The sequence below is a fragment of the Lontra canadensis genome, unplaced genomic scaffold (assembly GCF_010015895.1).
Source record: "Lontra canadensis isolate GAN:19392208 unplaced genomic scaffold, GSC_riverotter_1.0 scaffold51, whole genome shotgun sequence".
Classification (NCBI taxonomy): Eukaryota; Metazoa; Chordata; class Mammalia; order Carnivora; family Mustelidae; genus Lontra; species Lontra canadensis.
The window spans coordinates 11,671,294-11,688,319 of NW_022631045.1; the positions used below are offsets into that span (position 1 = coordinate 11,671,294).

Below are 17,026 nucleotides of genomic sequence, written 5' to 3' on the forward strand. Positions count from 1 at the left end.
TCTGTGTGACAAAATCATCTTTGCCTACATACACCAGTACCTCCTCTTCCTTGTCTACCCCTACCTCCATCTCTACCACGGTCATAGCAGCTAACATTAAGTGCTTACTCTGTGCCAGGCACTTATACAAAGAACTTTGTATGTATTTTCCAATCCTCCTAACAACCTTATAATGTACATTCTGTAAGTAAGGAAATTAAAGACTAGCGAGGTTACCTTATATAAGTGGGTTGTTGGAGAGCCAGGACTCCCTCCAAAACTGATGGAATCCAGAATCTGGGTTCTTAGCCATCATACTAAACTGATTCCAGCACCAAACACAGTATACTGAAATGAATTTTGTCTCTAACTCCTTCATCACATTGATAGCTCCCAAGGACAAGCCATATTTCAATTCCTGTAGTAGGGTCTGACATATATATAGCAGGCATTCAATATTTATTGGACTGATTTATTACTTTAGAGGCATAGGCATCTATAAGCCCTTTATCACAAATCTAGACCACTGAATCTCATGCATCTATTAATGTGGCACTTTTTAAAAAGATTTTATTTATTTATTTGATAGAGACACAGAAAGAGAGAGGGAACACAAGCAGGGGGAGCAGGAGAGGAGAAGCAGGCTTCCCACTGAGCAGGGAGCCCAATGTGGGCCTCGATCCCAGGACCCGGGGATAGTGGCCTGAGCCAAAGGCAGACGCTTAACGACTGAGCCAGCCAGGAGCCCAATGTGGCAGTTTTTAATACCAAAACAAGTAGGACCCAAAATTAAGACACTAAGATTATTTAATTAATTAGTCAATCTTAAAACTACTAGCCATATAAAATATGGACTAAGTACTGATTAAGAATGCTAATTGATATATAGAAAAATTTTCTTTTTTTTTTTTTAAGGATTTTATTTATTTATTTGACAGAGAGAGAGAGATCAGAAGTAGGCAGAGCAGGAGGCAGAGAGGGAGGGGGAAGCAGGCTCCCTGCTGAGCAGAGAGCCCAATGTGGGGCTCGATCCCAGGACCCTGAGACCATGACCTGAGCTGAAGGCAGAGGCTTAACCCACTGAGCCACCCAGGCGCCCCATAGAAAAATATTCTTAAAGGATTCACTTTATCAACAATTGGCTTGAAATGGATCATACTTAAATGTAAAACATAAAACTATAAAACTTCTAGAAAAAAAGAGAGGAATATCCTCAGGATCTAGAGTTAGGCAAATAATCTAAGAGCACAATCTAGAAAACAAAAACTAACAAATTGGACTTCAGCAAAATTCAGCATTTTTGTTTTGTAAAAGATCTTGTTAATAGGATGAAAAGACAAGTTACAGACAGGGAGAAAATACTTCATACATATGATTAAAAAGAACTAGTGCTAGAATATGTAAAAAAGCCTTTGAACTTAGTAGTATAAAATACAAACCAATTAGAAAATGGGCAAAAGATATGAAGAGACATTTCACCAAAGAGGATCTACAGATGGCTACAAGCACATAAAAGATGTTCAACATAATTAGCCATTAGGGAAATGCAAATTAAGGTCACCAGGAGAGATTACTACATATACCTATCAAAACAACTAAAATAAATAATGACAACACCAAAAGCTGACAAAAATGCAAAGAAGCTACACTTGGACGTTGTAGGTGGAGATCTAACGTATATAGTTGATCTGGAAAACAATTTGGCAGTTTCTTGAAAAACTCAACAGGTGGGGTGCCAGGTGGCTCAGTCGTTTGAGCATCCAACTCTTGGTTTTGGCTTAGGTCATGATCTCAGAGTCCTGGGGTCAGGCCCCACATCAGGCTCTGTGTTGGGTGTGGAGCCTGCTTGAGGGTTTTCTCTCTCTGCCCCCGCTGCCTGCTCTCTCTCTCTCTGAAGTAAATAAATCTTTAAAAAAATAAAATAAGGGGCACCTGTGGTGGCTCAGGTCATGATCTCAGGGTCCTGAGGTGGAGACCTGAGTTGGGCTCCCTGCTCAGTGGGGAGCCTGCTTCTCCCTCTCCCTCTGCCTGCCGCTCCCCCTGCTTGTGCTCCATTCTCTCTGATAAATAAATAAAATCTTAAAAACAATAATAAAATGAAATGAAATAAAATAAAAACAAAATAAAAACTTAACATGCCACTACTATACTAGTAGTTGCCCTCCTGGTATTTATCACAGGGAAATGGAACCTGGCCGTGAATGTTCCCAGCGGCTTTATATGTAATAATCAAAAGCAGGAAAAAATCTAGAAATCTTTCCACAGGTAAATGGTTCAACAGACTGTGCTATATACCCATACCACGGACTCAGTGATAAAAAGGAATGAACTTTGATGCATGCAACAACCTGGATGAATCTTAAGGAATCGTGCTGAATGAAAAATGTCAGTAACAAAAGGTTACACAATCTAAGTGTCCATCAACAGAAATATGGATAAGGAAGATGTGGTGTATTTATACCATGGAATATTACACAGCCATAAAAAGTACAAGACTGTGCCATTTGAGACATGGATGAACATAAAGAGTATTATGCTAAGTGAAATAAGTGAGACTGAGAAGGACAAATACCACAAGATTTTCCTTATATTTGGAATCTAAAAAATACAACAACCCACAAATGAAGAAGCAAACAAAATGGAGAATTAGATCTATATATGCACAGAACAAACTGATGGTTGCCAGAGAGGAGAAAAGCGGGGGATTGGGTAAAATGGGAGAGAGGGAGTAGGAGATACAGGCTTCCAGTTATGGAATAAATAAGTCAAGAGAGCATAACAAATACAGTCAATGAGACTGTAATAGTGATAGATGGGAAGAGACGGTAGCTACACTTGCAGTGAACATAGCATAATGTATGAGCTTATGGAATTACTATGTTGTGCTATGTTGAAAGTAATGTAACATTGTGTGTCAACTCAAAAAATTAAAAGATTACACATTATACAGTACCATTTAAATTCAGATTACAAAATGGAGAATGATTTCTGGTTGCTAGAGGCCAAGGATGGGGTGAGAGAGGGTAGCAGCTATAAAAGGACAAGAGGACGCATCTTTGTAGTGATGGAAATTTTCTGTATCTTCACTTTATCAATATCAATATCCCAGTGCTATCACTGTGCTATGGTTTTGCAAGATATTGCCATCAGGGAAACTGGGCAAGGTACATGAGATGTCTCTGTATTATTTATTATTGGCTTTCTTGTTGGAGCGAGCTAGAGGAAGAAAGCAGGGGAGGTGCCCACTAGCTCTTTTGGGAAGACCATAGCCAGCAATTAGATGCATGCTAATTAAAAGCCGGAACCTCAGACAGTCACTTGTAAAGGACGCATCAACCCCCTCCCAGGGAAAGACTGGGAGTTGGGTGTTTTTGTCACACTTCCTCTGTGCTAGCTCGGGGGAGGCGGAGACAGTTGCAACAAGTACTCTTGCACCCATGAACAACTGCCCCTTTGTTTGCTATAGTCCTGTGGGTCTCATGAATGCAAGCCCTGTCAGCTTTCATACATAGGTGACTTGGGGGACCATTCCTCAGTGGGCAGCCTTAAAAGTTGGGCCACCAGGGTGCCTGGGTGGCTCAGTGGGTTCAAGCCTCTGCCTTCAGCTCAGGTCATGATCTCAGGGGCCTGGGATCAAGCCCCACGTCGGGCTCTCTGCTCAGCAGGGAGCCTGCTTCCCCCCCCCACCTCTCTCTGCCTGCTTGTGATCTTTGTCTGTCAAATAAATAAATAAAATCTTAAAAAAAAAAAAAAGTTGGGCTACCAGATGTGTGGTCCAAACCCTTTGCTCCTCAAAGAGAAGCTGGGCATTGGGGTACCTCCCCTCCAGGCTATATGGTGCTATGCCAAGGGGTGGGCTTTATGGCCAGTGTGTCTAGCCTTTCCTACCCATTCTGAAGTGGCTATTTTCTCAGTTGCTCAATGAATAGGACCCACTTAACTCATTTCTAGATTTCTCTCAGAGGGAGTTCCTGCATGTGTAACTGTACCTTCTGTTTGTCCATAGGAGGAGAGAAATTCAGGAGCCTCCTGTGTGGCCACCTAAGTCCAGAGTCCCAGAATTTTTTTAAATGTTACATAAAATTCAGTGTTGGTTCTCATATATTGCTGGCTGATGTCCTAGAATCTCAAATTGGGAAATCTAGCCTGAGAAAATAATCCTAAATAACAATCTTAAATATAGAAGAAGAGGTTCAGACACAGAGATTTTTTTTTTTTTTTTTTTGAGAGAGAGAGAGAGAATGAGTATGTGTGTGTGAGAGAGCAGGGAAGAGGAGTGGGATGGGGGAGGGGAGAGGGAGAAGGAGAGAGAGAATCCTGAGTAGGCTCCATGCCCAGCACCAAGCCTGATGTGGGTCTTGATCTTACGACCCTGAGATCATGACTTGAGCCAAAATCAAGAGAAAGAGTTAGAAATAATCAATATGTCCAGAATTAGGCACAGTTACATAAATTATGGTATGTAACTGGCAGAAATAAGAATATCCAAATGTTGGCAATGATTAAATATAAGAAAAATCTATGACTAGCCACTGCTTTCACTTGATTCCATGGAGTGAAACAGAGAAGGGTAGATAAGGGAGAAAGAGAGAGAAGAATTAAGAAGAAAGGAAGGAAAGAATTTTTAAAAAGGGGAGAGAGATAACAACAACAAAAAAAAACCAGACACATGGGAAAGCAAATTTTATCTTCTTTTAAGAAAAAACACAGAATATAAAATTCAAAGTTTTTCAGAAAATTAGGAGCTGAGTCTTCAATTTAAAAGGATACTTTAGGATCAACTGCTCTCATTTTAAAATAGTACAAATGTTCATACTACTTCATAAGAAATGAATTTCATTTACACAAATGTTAAACAATATACTTATATAAGAGGTACAGCTATAAATATAAACAAAGCTTAAAATGAAAGAAGTCATCTGTTCTGTTCAAATCTTTGTAGACTCTACAGTAATCCTGCACAACATCAATCCTCTTTGAAAAGTCGTAAGAGCATGTTTTTCATACTTCGCAGTGAAATGCCACAAGCACATTTCCATACGGCATTCCAGTGAACAGTAGACATGAAGCTCCACAGAACTCTATCCAACTTTTACACAGAGGAAAACATTCTTCTGGTTCATTAGCAAACAATGTGCAAAGGCAAAGGAAGCCCCCTGTGGATAACAAAAACAAGCTTGGATACCAGGAACAGCTTGTCAAATCAGAGGAAAGGATCAGAATGGAAAGGATTAAAGAAAACCTAACCAGGTACCAGATGATTAATGATGGGCTTTCCATAATACAGAACCTTGCAGATATCCATTCATTACACTATACCTAACTGGAGTAAAACCTTAACTATTTCAAAACCAGTCTTCAGAAACCCTCAGACTGTCAGATTTCAAGTTCTAGAAGTGGCCAGAAGAAAAAAAAAAAAAAAAAAAAAAATCTTTGATGGTAACAAAGCAACATCTAGAAATGACCCTGAATGCCTGAAACTCACCAGTAATTCTAAGATTACCTATAATTTAAGTGAGCAGATGGCAAACCTGAAGAAGCACTTGCATTAAGCTGACAAATTCAAGAAGGTCAGCCCTAACATGATCTAGTCAACAATTACCTGCAGAATGAATGATAGATATGGAGGTGTCAACTGGAATTAAATACGGAAAGAGAAAAAGTGAGAAGAAAGAAGCAATGAACAGCAGGCAGAGCAATTAGAACTGCTGATAAAGAGCATCTTTTACTGATAATAGAAGTGAGAAAAGGCAGGGACGCCTGGTGGTTCAGTTGGTTAACCATCTGCCTTTGGCTCAGGTCCTGGGATCAAGTACCTACATCGGCTTTTGTTCGGTGGGGAATCTGCTGCTCCCTGCTTGTGCTCTCCCTCTCTCGTTCTGACAAATAAGTAAATAACATCTTAAAAAAAAAAAAAAGGATTGCGAAGGCAAATAAGAGAGTAAAAGAGAGCAGCATTGCGAAAGAAAACACCCATTTTTAAATTGCAGCCACTGACTTATATATAGGATATATAAAGCATTCCCAAAATTCAACAACCAAATAAAAAGAGGGCAAAAGACCTATATAGACAATTCACATGAGAAGAGAGATGGTGGAGCACTGGGGTGACTGAGTGGGTTAAGCCTCTACCTTCGGCTCAGGTCATGGTCTCAGGGTCCTGGAATCGACCTGCACATCGGGCTCTCTGCTCAGTGGGGAGCCTGCTTCCCCCTCTCTCTCTGCCTGCCTCTCTGCCTACTTGTGATCTCTGTCTGTCAAATAAATAAATAAAATCTTTAAAAAAAGAAGAGATATGGTGGCAAATAAACACACGAAAATATGCTCAACATCATTAGTCATTAAGGAAATGCAAATTAAAACCACAATATACCACTTATTCTTACTTGAGTGGCTGAAATTAAAAAAAAAAAAAAAAGCTAAAAGCAAACAAACCAAAAACCCCAACACTACCCAACAATCCTATTCCTAGGTATTTACACAAGTGAAATGAAAACCTACATCTGCACACACAAACTGCGTAAATGGTTATAGAGATTTTATTTGTAACTGGTCAAACCTGGAAATTCCCCCAAATATCCACCAACTGGGGAATGGATAAATGGTCTGCGTATATCCATGCAGTAGAAAGCCATCGGCAATAAAAAGGAACAAACTCCTGGTACACAGCAACAACATAGATGAATCCAAAATCATGATGCCAAGTGGAAGAAGCCAGAATCAAAAGACTAGATTTTGCATGATGCCATTTCCACATTTGTTAAGGCAAATTATACAAGGACAGAAGATAGATCAGTGGTTGCCAGAGGCTGAGGGTAGGAAAAATGATTACAATGAGGCATGGGAAAATCTGGGGGGTGATGGAATTGTTCTATATCACAGAACTGTGTATTAAGAAGAGAGAGGGGCGCCTGGGTGGCTCAGTGGGTTAAAGCCTCTGCCTTCGCCTCAGGTCATGATCTCAGGGTCCTGGGATCGAGCCCCACATCGGGCTCTCTGCTCAGCGGGGAGCCTGCTTCCCACCTCCTCTCTCTGCCTACTTGTGATCTCTGTCTGTCAAATAAATAAGTAAAAAAAAATCTTAAAAAAAAAAAAAAGAAGAGAGAATGTTACTGTTTGTCAATTACACCTGAATCAAAAGAAAAAAAAAAAGAAACATAACTGTAGCTATTGAAGTCATGGGCATCTCTCTTCTGTTCCTCTGTGTTGGCTGGGGGGAGAAGGGTGGGGAGAGCTGTTGTGGGTAGGGCAAATATTTGTGCTAAATTTCAGTAGCAGAACTAGATAGTCTGCAAGGGTTTGAGGGTAGGGAGTGTTCACTGCATGGGTGAATGCTTTTGCAGGGGACCAAAATTCAAACTAAACTAATTTACAGATACTGGGAAAGTTTCAGAGCTCAGAATTAGTTGCTCTCGAATTTTTTCAGTATAATTGTATTTACACATGACAAGAATTCTAATGCAGAGCTCCTTGTAAACCTCCTGGCCCTCTCTATCTCTCTCCTCACCTTCATTCTTCTGCCTTTTCTGCATGCTGGCTTCCTCTACTTTTTTAGTTTACGTGGTAGGAAACCTGACTACTGATGCGGTTAGAGACTCATGCTCCTAGTTAGAGACTGAGGTTCCATCTCCGTTTTAGTTCCAGAATCCTGCAGACTACTCTGGCCCTGCTTTGATCAGATGACCACTACTAGTCCACCCTGTGTACTGGGCAGGTGTCATGCTGCACAAAAATGTTGCTCCCACTGTAACTCCATGGGTGGGGATGGAGGGACCACTCCCCAGAAAGCAGAGGGGATAAAACATTTTGTACATTATACAGTGGTGTAAGCAGTCTTTATCTTTATGGCGGGTTACATTCATTAACAAGTATGGTAAGGTCAAACTAAAATGGTCATTGTCTTAATTTTTATAGGGGGAATACAACCAATTAATATGTTATCGCTTCTGATTAAGGGCCTGATGCCAAATACCATTTTAAATCATCCATAAATTATGTTCCTTTATAGGATAAATGTTTCTGAAGCTTATATTCATTAGTTTAAGATGATGAGAGGGTCATGGTAACACAAAATTCCATTTAATATGCTATAGTATTTCCTCACCTGTAATTGTAAATTCTGTGGCTTAATTTGTCTAATGATGGGTGCAAAATACATGAACAATCAATGGACTCAAGAACAACTAGAATCAATACCCTACACACATAGTAAGTACTTCAAATTGTTAAATGCATGTCTTCTGCCCATTTTTGGACATGATTTTCTGTTTTGTGTGTGTTGAGTTTGAGGAGTTCTTTATAGATCTTGGATATCAGTCCTTTGTCTGTATTGTCATTTGTAAGTATCTTCTCCCATTCCGTGGGTTGCCTCTTTGTTTTGTTGACTGTTTCCTTTGCTGTGCAGAAGCTTTTGATCTTGATGAAGTCCCAAAAATTCATTTTCGCTTTTGTTTCCTTTGCCTTTGGAGACATATCTTAAAAGAAGTTGCTGTGGCCGATGTTGAAGACGTTACTGCCTATGTTCTCCTCTAGGATTCTGATGGATTCCTGCCTCACGTTGAGGTCTTTTATCCATTTCGAGTTTATCTTTGTATATGGTGTAAGAGAATGGTCGAGTTTCATTCTTCTACATATAGCTGTCCAATTTTCCCAGCACCATTTATTGAAGAGACTGTCTTTTTTCCACTGTGTATTTTTTTCCTCCTTTGTCGAAGATTACTTGACCACAGAGTTGAGGGTCCATATCTGGGCTCTCTACTCTGTTCCACTGGTTTATGTGTCTGTTTTTATGCCAGTACCATGCTGTTTTGGTGATCACAGCTTTGCAGTAAAGCTTGAAATCAGGCAATGTGATGTCCCCAGTTTTGTTTTTCTTTTTCAACATTTCCTTAGCAATTTGGGGTCTCTTCTGATTCCATACAAATTTTAGGATTGTTTGCTCCAGCTCCTTGAGAAATGCTGGTAGAATTTTGATTGGAGTAGCATTGAAAGTATAGCACAAAGCTTATGTCTTAAGGCTTTATGATTTTTCATTTTTATGGTAATAAAACCAAAGGTGAAGGACCACTTTAAAGGGTGCCAATGAACATAAAAGCAGTTTTACAAAGGGACAGAAATTTTCAAAAATTTAAGACCATAAAATGGGTAAATGAGAAGCTGATACTGGAGTACTTATTTTGCTGACTTTTTTTTTTTTAAATGTAGCAAGAATTAATAGAGATTAAATTATCATAGCAGAAGGTTTTCTGCTTCTTTGGACTGCTTTCTAATTCAGCCTGAACAGATGACTTTGCATCCACCCTGGTTTTGCAAGGCACACCTGCCCTTAAAATGAATGCATCAATAAATTCATCCTTTGATCTCTTATCACATTGTGTTTCAAAACATCAGAGTCTGAAGCTGTGTTTTGAATAGCGGCCAAACCTCAAAAAACACAGCTCTGAGTTTGATCCTGAGCCCATAAAATCTGAAGACTTGCAATCTCAACCACAAGTCTTTTTTTTTAACTTCATAAAAATATGCAGAAGTGGTTCTTTTCTGTCAGCAATTTTAAGGTTTAAAGGATTAGATTAAAAATTTATGGCTATAAAGTAATGAGATTTTCTTTTTAAACAATTTTAACTCGACGGTCTGCCTCCTAACTAGCCCTTATTCCTGTAACAGTAGGATCCTCTAGTACTTTCCTCATCCTCATTGGCCACTTTGCTCTGGATTCCTGAAGGAGAAATGGGTTCGTCACAAAGACTGCCAAGGCAATTCCTGCTACCCAATCTAAGCCACTGCAGCTCTGGATCCCAAACCCCTTCCCCAAGCTCCTCTCAACCCTGTTCACGGTCTTGCCTCCCACCACTAGTTATTTCCAAAAACCCTTCCTCTGTTATGGTTCTGGAGACACTTTCCCTCACTCCAAAACGTTCTCCTATTTTTCTTCTATTTCCTATTCCTATTGATCTTAGCCAAAGAGAGGGCCTTTCTCAAATTTCTGTTGATTTACTCTGCAAAAGAAATCTAAGCTCTTCTCTTTCAGTCTTTTCCTTCCAGACATTGTTTAGAGACCTAACCTTCCACAACTATCAAAAAAAGCCCATTTAGGTGTCCTCTAAACAAAAATTCATTTTTCTCTGTAAGGAATACTCCATTCTTTTAGGTTATCTGGCAAAAGCTACAGCCCAACCCTAAATAATATTTTTTTCTCCCTGTTATAAACATATACCAAAAATTTAACAGTCAAATAACTGTTGTTACTCTCCAACAAACCCCCAGAGATGGCTACACACTTACTAGAATGCTTATCACCACTTGTGAAATATCTTCTAAACCATTTACTAATTCAGCAAGAAAAGTGGCTTATTGCTGTGCTCAGGACATCTTCCTTTGGTCTAATTTTCTTACTTTTTCTTCAGTCTCTCATTCTCAAGCCTACATTCATTCATTCACTCAACCAACCAGTGTACATGGCACTAGCTGTGGGAAACAGGATCCTAGTACTCAAGATACTTTCAGTCCAGAAGGGGCTGTACCAGTTCTACCTCTGAACCAAGACACAAGGAGGGCAGAGTTGTGTGTGATTAGACTGCGCGATTAGACTGCGCTCCAAAGTTAGGACAGGTTTTATCAAGTTGTCATTATCTTATGTGGGTACTTTAGGCTTGAAATGCAAAGCTGCTGCTTGCAGATTAACCATTAGGACTTCCAATCGGTTAAGTGTCTGCTTTTGGCTCAGGTCATGATCCCAGGGTCCTGGGATGGAATCCTGTGTGGGCTTCTTGCGCAGCCTGCCTGCCACTCCCCTGCTTGTGCTCTCTGACGAAAAACAAACAAAAACTCTTTAATAAATTTATTTATTTTTAGTACCCCTGTAAAATAAGGGAAACTTGTATAACTATTTCTTATTGTTCCTCTTTTGTTATTTAAGCCAATGCTAAGCAAAGCCGTAAGGTACCCAAAGTCTGTCTTGATATACTCGTATTCCCTGATTCTTGGATAGCACCTTGAACTACACTACTCTGTGGCTGCTCAAGACTTCCTTAGTTCACTGGGCCTGATGATATCTCGTGCCTGACTCATTCCTCAAAATATAACCATCCTTGGTCATATTCCTTCCAGCATCCAATGGCATATTGGGCTAATCTCATAAACCAACTCAAGCTAACGTATTAATTAATGATAATAATAGTTTAATACATTTCTACTTTCAGGAAAAAGTGTGAAACAATAGGAGATTTATAGAAATTTAATATGATAATCCAATAATAGGGAGTATTTTTCCCATTTATGGTCACTGACCAACTAAATCTAAAATTAAAGTAATAAACAAAAAAAAGTCAAGGGTTATAACAAAAATAAACCAGTTTACATTTAACGTTAGTTTGAGAAAGGGAGGAAAATGAGAACAAGTATGTTCTGACATTTGTGTATAGTCTACACATGTATATATTGTTCTTATACAACATATATATATATATACATATATTCAGTTTAATATTTAAAGTAGTGCTGTAAGTTCATACTTTTCCTATTTAGAGATGACAAAAGTTGGTCTTAAAGAGGTTACATTACTCTCAAATAGCCCAGCAGGGACGCTAAACAATTCTAATCCCAAGTATTTTTCCACTGTGCACAACTCCTTTCAGTGTTCATTATCTCACTTGAAACTGAATAGAAAAACCATGAAAACACACAGATGCAATGATAAAACTACACTTCATTCCACATATGGCCAGTTTAAAAAGCGAGGTGTAAGATGGGGAGGGAGCAAGCCAGGCAAGAGAAAGAGATTACTGAGTAGAAATGTCAAAGATAGAAAAATAGGTAAGGGAGGGAAAGAAAGAAAAAAGATAGGTGTGTCTGAAAGGAAGGATGAGTTGTGGGGTCCTCCAGTCGGGGTCTGCGTCCAGCCCACACCTGGCTTCCCATCTCAAGAGCAGTCTTGCTCTGCGTTCCTCATCCTGCCAGTCAGGCAAGCTGAAGCCATCCAGAGAGCTGTGGGCTAGTATTTCCACAGATCCCCAGAGCCCTGACCTTATCTTGGTCTAATCACTGTAATCATCATAATTAGTTTTCCTTTCCTTTTCCCAGGGATAAAACTAAAAGCTATTTCAGAAATCTGCATTTTCGGGGTGATTGGGTGGCTCAGTGGGTTAAAGCTCCATCCTTTGGCTCAGGTCATGATCCCAGAGTCCTGGGATTGAGCCCCGCATCATCGGGCTCTCTGCTCAGTGGGGAGTCTGCTTCCTCCTCTCTCTGCCTGCCTCTCTGCCTACTTGTTATCTCTGTCAAATAAATAAATAAAAAATCTTAAAAAAAAAAAAGAAATCTGCATTTCATCCATCTCTGAGAATCAGTGAAAACTCAAGCTCTTAGTATGAGGGTAGTAACAAAAACAATAAACAAATCAAAACCAAGACTTCTATCACCAAAATAGCCAATGGTCAAACATGCCTTATACACACACTGTTTACTGAAAAACCACCGTTCTCAGTCGTATTTATCATAGATAATAAAACGCCTACACCTCTTCACCACTCATATTTCTAAGTTTTTGTTTTATTTAGCTCACTTATTATTCAGGTAAACTAGGTATAACTGCTTTCAAAATGAGATATGTATCTTATATTGCTAGCATTCAACAAACTTCTGAAATCATTGGTATAATATTTTAACTAAATGAACAAGCATGAGAGACACTGAGTTTGAATCCCAGCTTTGGCTCTTAGTATCCAAGTGACTGCACAAATTACTTAATAGCTTTGAACTTTAGGTTCTTCATCTATAAAACGAGGCTCATCGTATAGTACCAATCACACAGGTGATTCCTCACAAAGGAATTCCAAAGGAATTCCTTCCTTTAAGAAGGAAAGGAGATGAGTGCTTAGAACTGTATGACATGTAGTAAGCACTCAATGTTATCCCTTATTATTACCATTATTATTGATGGCCATTAGCCTTGCCTCCTGGCTGCAGAAAACTTAACCATAAGATATCTTTTTACCTTATTAAAGAAATTTGAGAAGTTTTAGAAAAATACTGGGTTTATATGTAATAGATGAAGAGTAATAATAGAAACAAAGTCAAATATTTATGATCGTATACACTGAACTTGCAAAGCAGCGGCAGCACCCTTTTACAAATGGTTTACCTCGAAGTCTATGAGCTGTAGGTCAGCGATCAGGGTCACCAGCAGCCCACTATTATAGAGCTCTTGTGCGAGCTGGGCCACAGCTTCTGTGGGGGGTTCCTTGTCATTTGTGCCACACAGAATCTCTTTCATTGCTTGCAGTGATTTCGACACTTCCTCTGAAGCCTGGTGACCAAAAAAATATGCTCACAGTGAAGAAGGAATGAAAATTTTCAAGCCATAAACAAACTAAAAAACCCCACTTCTTGGATTCTGTTCATTTATGATCAAAGAACACTATACAGTTACAAGCAACCAAAAAACTGTTTGACAGTGATTTTTTTATTTTGAAAAATGTTGCAAAAATGTATTTATGTTAAAAAAGTCTCTGGTATTTCTATTTGGTCAACATAATCAAAACACTCTTCCTTTAAAACCTACTCAGATATAGCCTAACTAATCTAGTCATTAACTATAAATTTTACTCTTAAAAATTTAAAATGACTGGGGCGCCTGGGTGGCTCAGTGGGTTAAACCTCTGCCTTCGGCTTGGGTCGTGGTCCCAGGGTCCTGGGATCAAGTCCCAAGTCGGGCTCTCTGCTCAGCAGGGAGCCTGCTTCCTCCTCTCTCTCTGCCTGCCTCTCTGCCTACTTGTGATCTCTCTCCCTCTCTGTGAAATGAATAAATATTAAACAAAATTAAAATGACTGTTTTGAAGACTTATCAGTAGCTACGGGTCTTAATTAAAAGCATTTGTCAAGGTTTTCAACAAGTTCCTATCACTCTAATTTTTTAATGGACAATGTAGTAAACCTGAATTGTCAAAACACACGGTCAAATTATCAAAACCCATTAACTTTGTTAATCCACTTTTTCTCCCACATAATCATCACCTTTTTTTGCTCTCTATGAAACTTAAAAACCACAAAAAAAACCCACTTCTCTATATTGTGAAGAGTAATAGGGAAATCCACAGATGAGTGGGTGCTCAGGCCTGGGGAGGGGACAATGAGGAATGACTGCCAACTGGTACAGGATTTCTTTTGGGGGTGATCTTGAATTAGATACTGGTGATGGTCGTAGAACCTTTGAGAATACTAAAAATCAGTGAACTGTACACGTTAAAGAGGCAGATTGTATGGGATGTGAATTTATTCAATACATTTTTTCAAAATTAATACAGGTGAGCAAAAGAGAATAGGCCAAAAAGTTAACAATTTAATCTGCTGAATATTTTTTAAAGAAATATAGTTTTATTACTTTGAAGTATGGTTCTGTAATCATTATAACTGAGGAAGGGAATAAAGAGAATAAGGCAGATTAAATACAAATAATTCATAGTAGCATGACTACTTTAAAAAGTAATTTCCAGATACATCTTATGATCTGACTGAAACAATTCTTAATTTATTAAAAGGTTGGAAGTTTCTTTAAGGGTGATATTTAGCCACAAAAGAGTGCTTTAAATTATATGCAGTTAAGAATAATTATAAAGCAAAGTTCCGTGTGCCGATAACACAGGTTAAGAGCAGAAAACTTCCAGAAATCCTGAAGTCACCTGAATGCAGCCTTTTCAACCTACAAGTAAATGTTTTTATGTTTTTGACGACAATCATTTCTTTACTTTTCTTTATATTTTCTTACCTGTATTTGCATCGCAAAACAACATAATTGAGCTCTGCCAATTTTGAATTTTTTGGAATAATACCTGGGACCACTTAGGAGGTGCTTCTGTTGCTATTATAGATGTGAGGTCCATCCATGCAGCTGCACAGAGGCAGCAGCATTTTAATTTTCTTTGCTCTCAAGTTTTCTACTGATGGCTGGACCCCAGTTCATCAGTTCTACTTTTGATGGACATTTAGGTGGTTTCCATTGAGGGGTTATTAGGAACAGCAACGTATGAACACTCTTGTACACGCATCCTGGTACACAAGTGCAAGATCATCTCTAGAGTTTATATGTAGGAGTAGAACTGCAGGATTTTAACACAGATACAACCTCAGATTTGACAGATGATACCAGCTGGTTCCCAAAGCAGTGACACCAGTTTATATCTTATACCAATGGGAAAGTTCCCATTGCTCTCCATCCTTGCCGACACTTTTCATCAGACATTTTTCATTTTTGCCAGGAGAGTGAGTGTGTAATATGAATGTATGTGGTTTTAACTGGCCTTTTCCTGACTACTCATGCAAATGAGTATCTTTTTATGTTTTTTTTTTGTCTTATGCAGATTTACTGTAAATTTACTAGTAAATTTGGATTTACTCTTTTATGAAGGTCATTTCTTCTTTCTAATTGAGCCAATATTTGATTCAATATTACAAATACACAAGAATTAAAAATACACTTCTACATCCCTTACAAGATGCAGGATAAAACATTATATCTCTACATCCCTACAAGATCCAAGATTTTTTTTATACACTGGGATAGGAAGATACTGTGAACTGAAGGATATTTATTTTCTAGTTCTCTTAATTGTTGCCATAAACTAACCAGTCACTTTAGAAAGAAATTGAATACATAGGATCCAACATCCTATGGAAGGAACAAAATACAAAGAAAAGAACAACAACAACAATAACAAAAACCTTACCTATGAGGAAATCCTGCTTAGTAGGACCTTTAAAAAATGTTAAAATGAGGTTGCACTGTCATAGAAACTATCAGGTGATCTTTAAATAAAAATGTTCTATCCTTCCTGTCAGTTTAGCATTATATACCTATATAGCCCCTTAGATTTTTAAGCTCTGTAGTCTAAAGGGATCCAAGTTTTGTCAGAGGCTGAAGATAGTGAGCCAAGGGTTCAAAGCAAAAGAGTCAACAACAGCATAAATCCTGAAATCAATGTATATGTATTTATAGAGACCTTATGTGCACATCACAGACCGTATTCGGGGATTCTTCATCAAGCTTTTACATTGGTTTTTGGTTTTGGAAAACATGCATCTGAATAATAATATTATCATTTTAGTTCATACCTTGTCGGTTTTTTTGTCTTGCTTTTCCAAAATCGCCAAGTTGTCTTTTAGAGCTTTCACAATTTCTGCTGGATTTTTGTGTGATTTACTAAACAAAGGCATTTTTTTCATCTATAGAAATTTCTTCTTCCAATACAGAATGCTACAAACAAATAAGCAAACAAGAATCATGAATTTAACTTTTTAAAATTTTATCTAAAATTTTGTTTACATCCCAGTTAGTTAACAGAAGTGTAATGTTAGCTCCTGATGTATAATACAGTGATTCAACACCTCCATACAACACCCAGTGCTCATCACAAGTGCCCTCCTGAATCCCTGTCACCTATTTCACCCATGCCCCCACCCACCTCCCTGCTGGTAACCATCAGTTTGTTCTCTAGAGTTAAGAATCTGTTTCTTGGGGGGGTAAAAAAAAGAATCTGTTTCTTGGTTTGCCTCTCTCTCTCTCTTTTTTTCCTCTTTGCTCATTTGTTTCTTTAATTTCACATATGAGTGAAATCGTATGGCATTTGTCTTAATCTGATTGACTTATTTCACTTAGTATATTACTTTCTAGATCCATCCACGTTGCAGAGGCAAGATTTCATTCTTTTTATGGCTGAATAATACTCCATTGTGTGTGTGTGTGTGTGTGTGTGTGTGTGTGTGTGACATCTTTATCCATTCATCAACTGATGGACACTTGGGCTGCTTCCATAATTTGGCTATTGTTGATAATGCTGCCATAAACATCAGGGTGCATGTATCCCTTTGAATTAGTCTTTTTGTATTCATTGGGTAAATACCTAGTACTGTGATTGCCGGATTTTAGGAGAGTTCTATTTTTAACTTTGTGAGGAACCTCCAACTTGTTTTCCAGCATGGCTGTCACCAGTTTGTAAAGAATTTAGCTCTTAACATGATTAAATTGTTATACCAAAATGTCTTATGTTTTCAAAAA

The 17,026-nt window shown here is 38.5% G+C and overlaps 1 protein-coding gene across 11 annotated transcripts in view; it reads right to left on the reverse strand.

Annotated features, from left to right (window-relative positions):
• Window positions 1–17,026, reverse strand: part of CAB39L (calcium binding protein 39 like) — a 112,461-nt gene that overhangs the window by 42,476 nt on the left and 52,959 nt on the right. For all 11 annotated transcript variants that reach the window (XM_032874084.1, XM_032874090.1, XM_032874079.1 and 8 more), the window contains 2 exons: window positions 16,084–16,225; window positions 13,118–13,282 (listed from right to left, as the gene is read on the reverse strand). In XM_032874084.1, coding sequence (XP_032729975.1) covers window positions 13,118–13,282; window positions 16,084–16,194 — 276 coding nt within the window. In that variant the 5' untranslated portion in view covers window positions 16,195–16,225. The remainder of the gene's footprint in view (window positions 1–13,117; window positions 13,283–16,083; window positions 16,226–17,026) is intronic.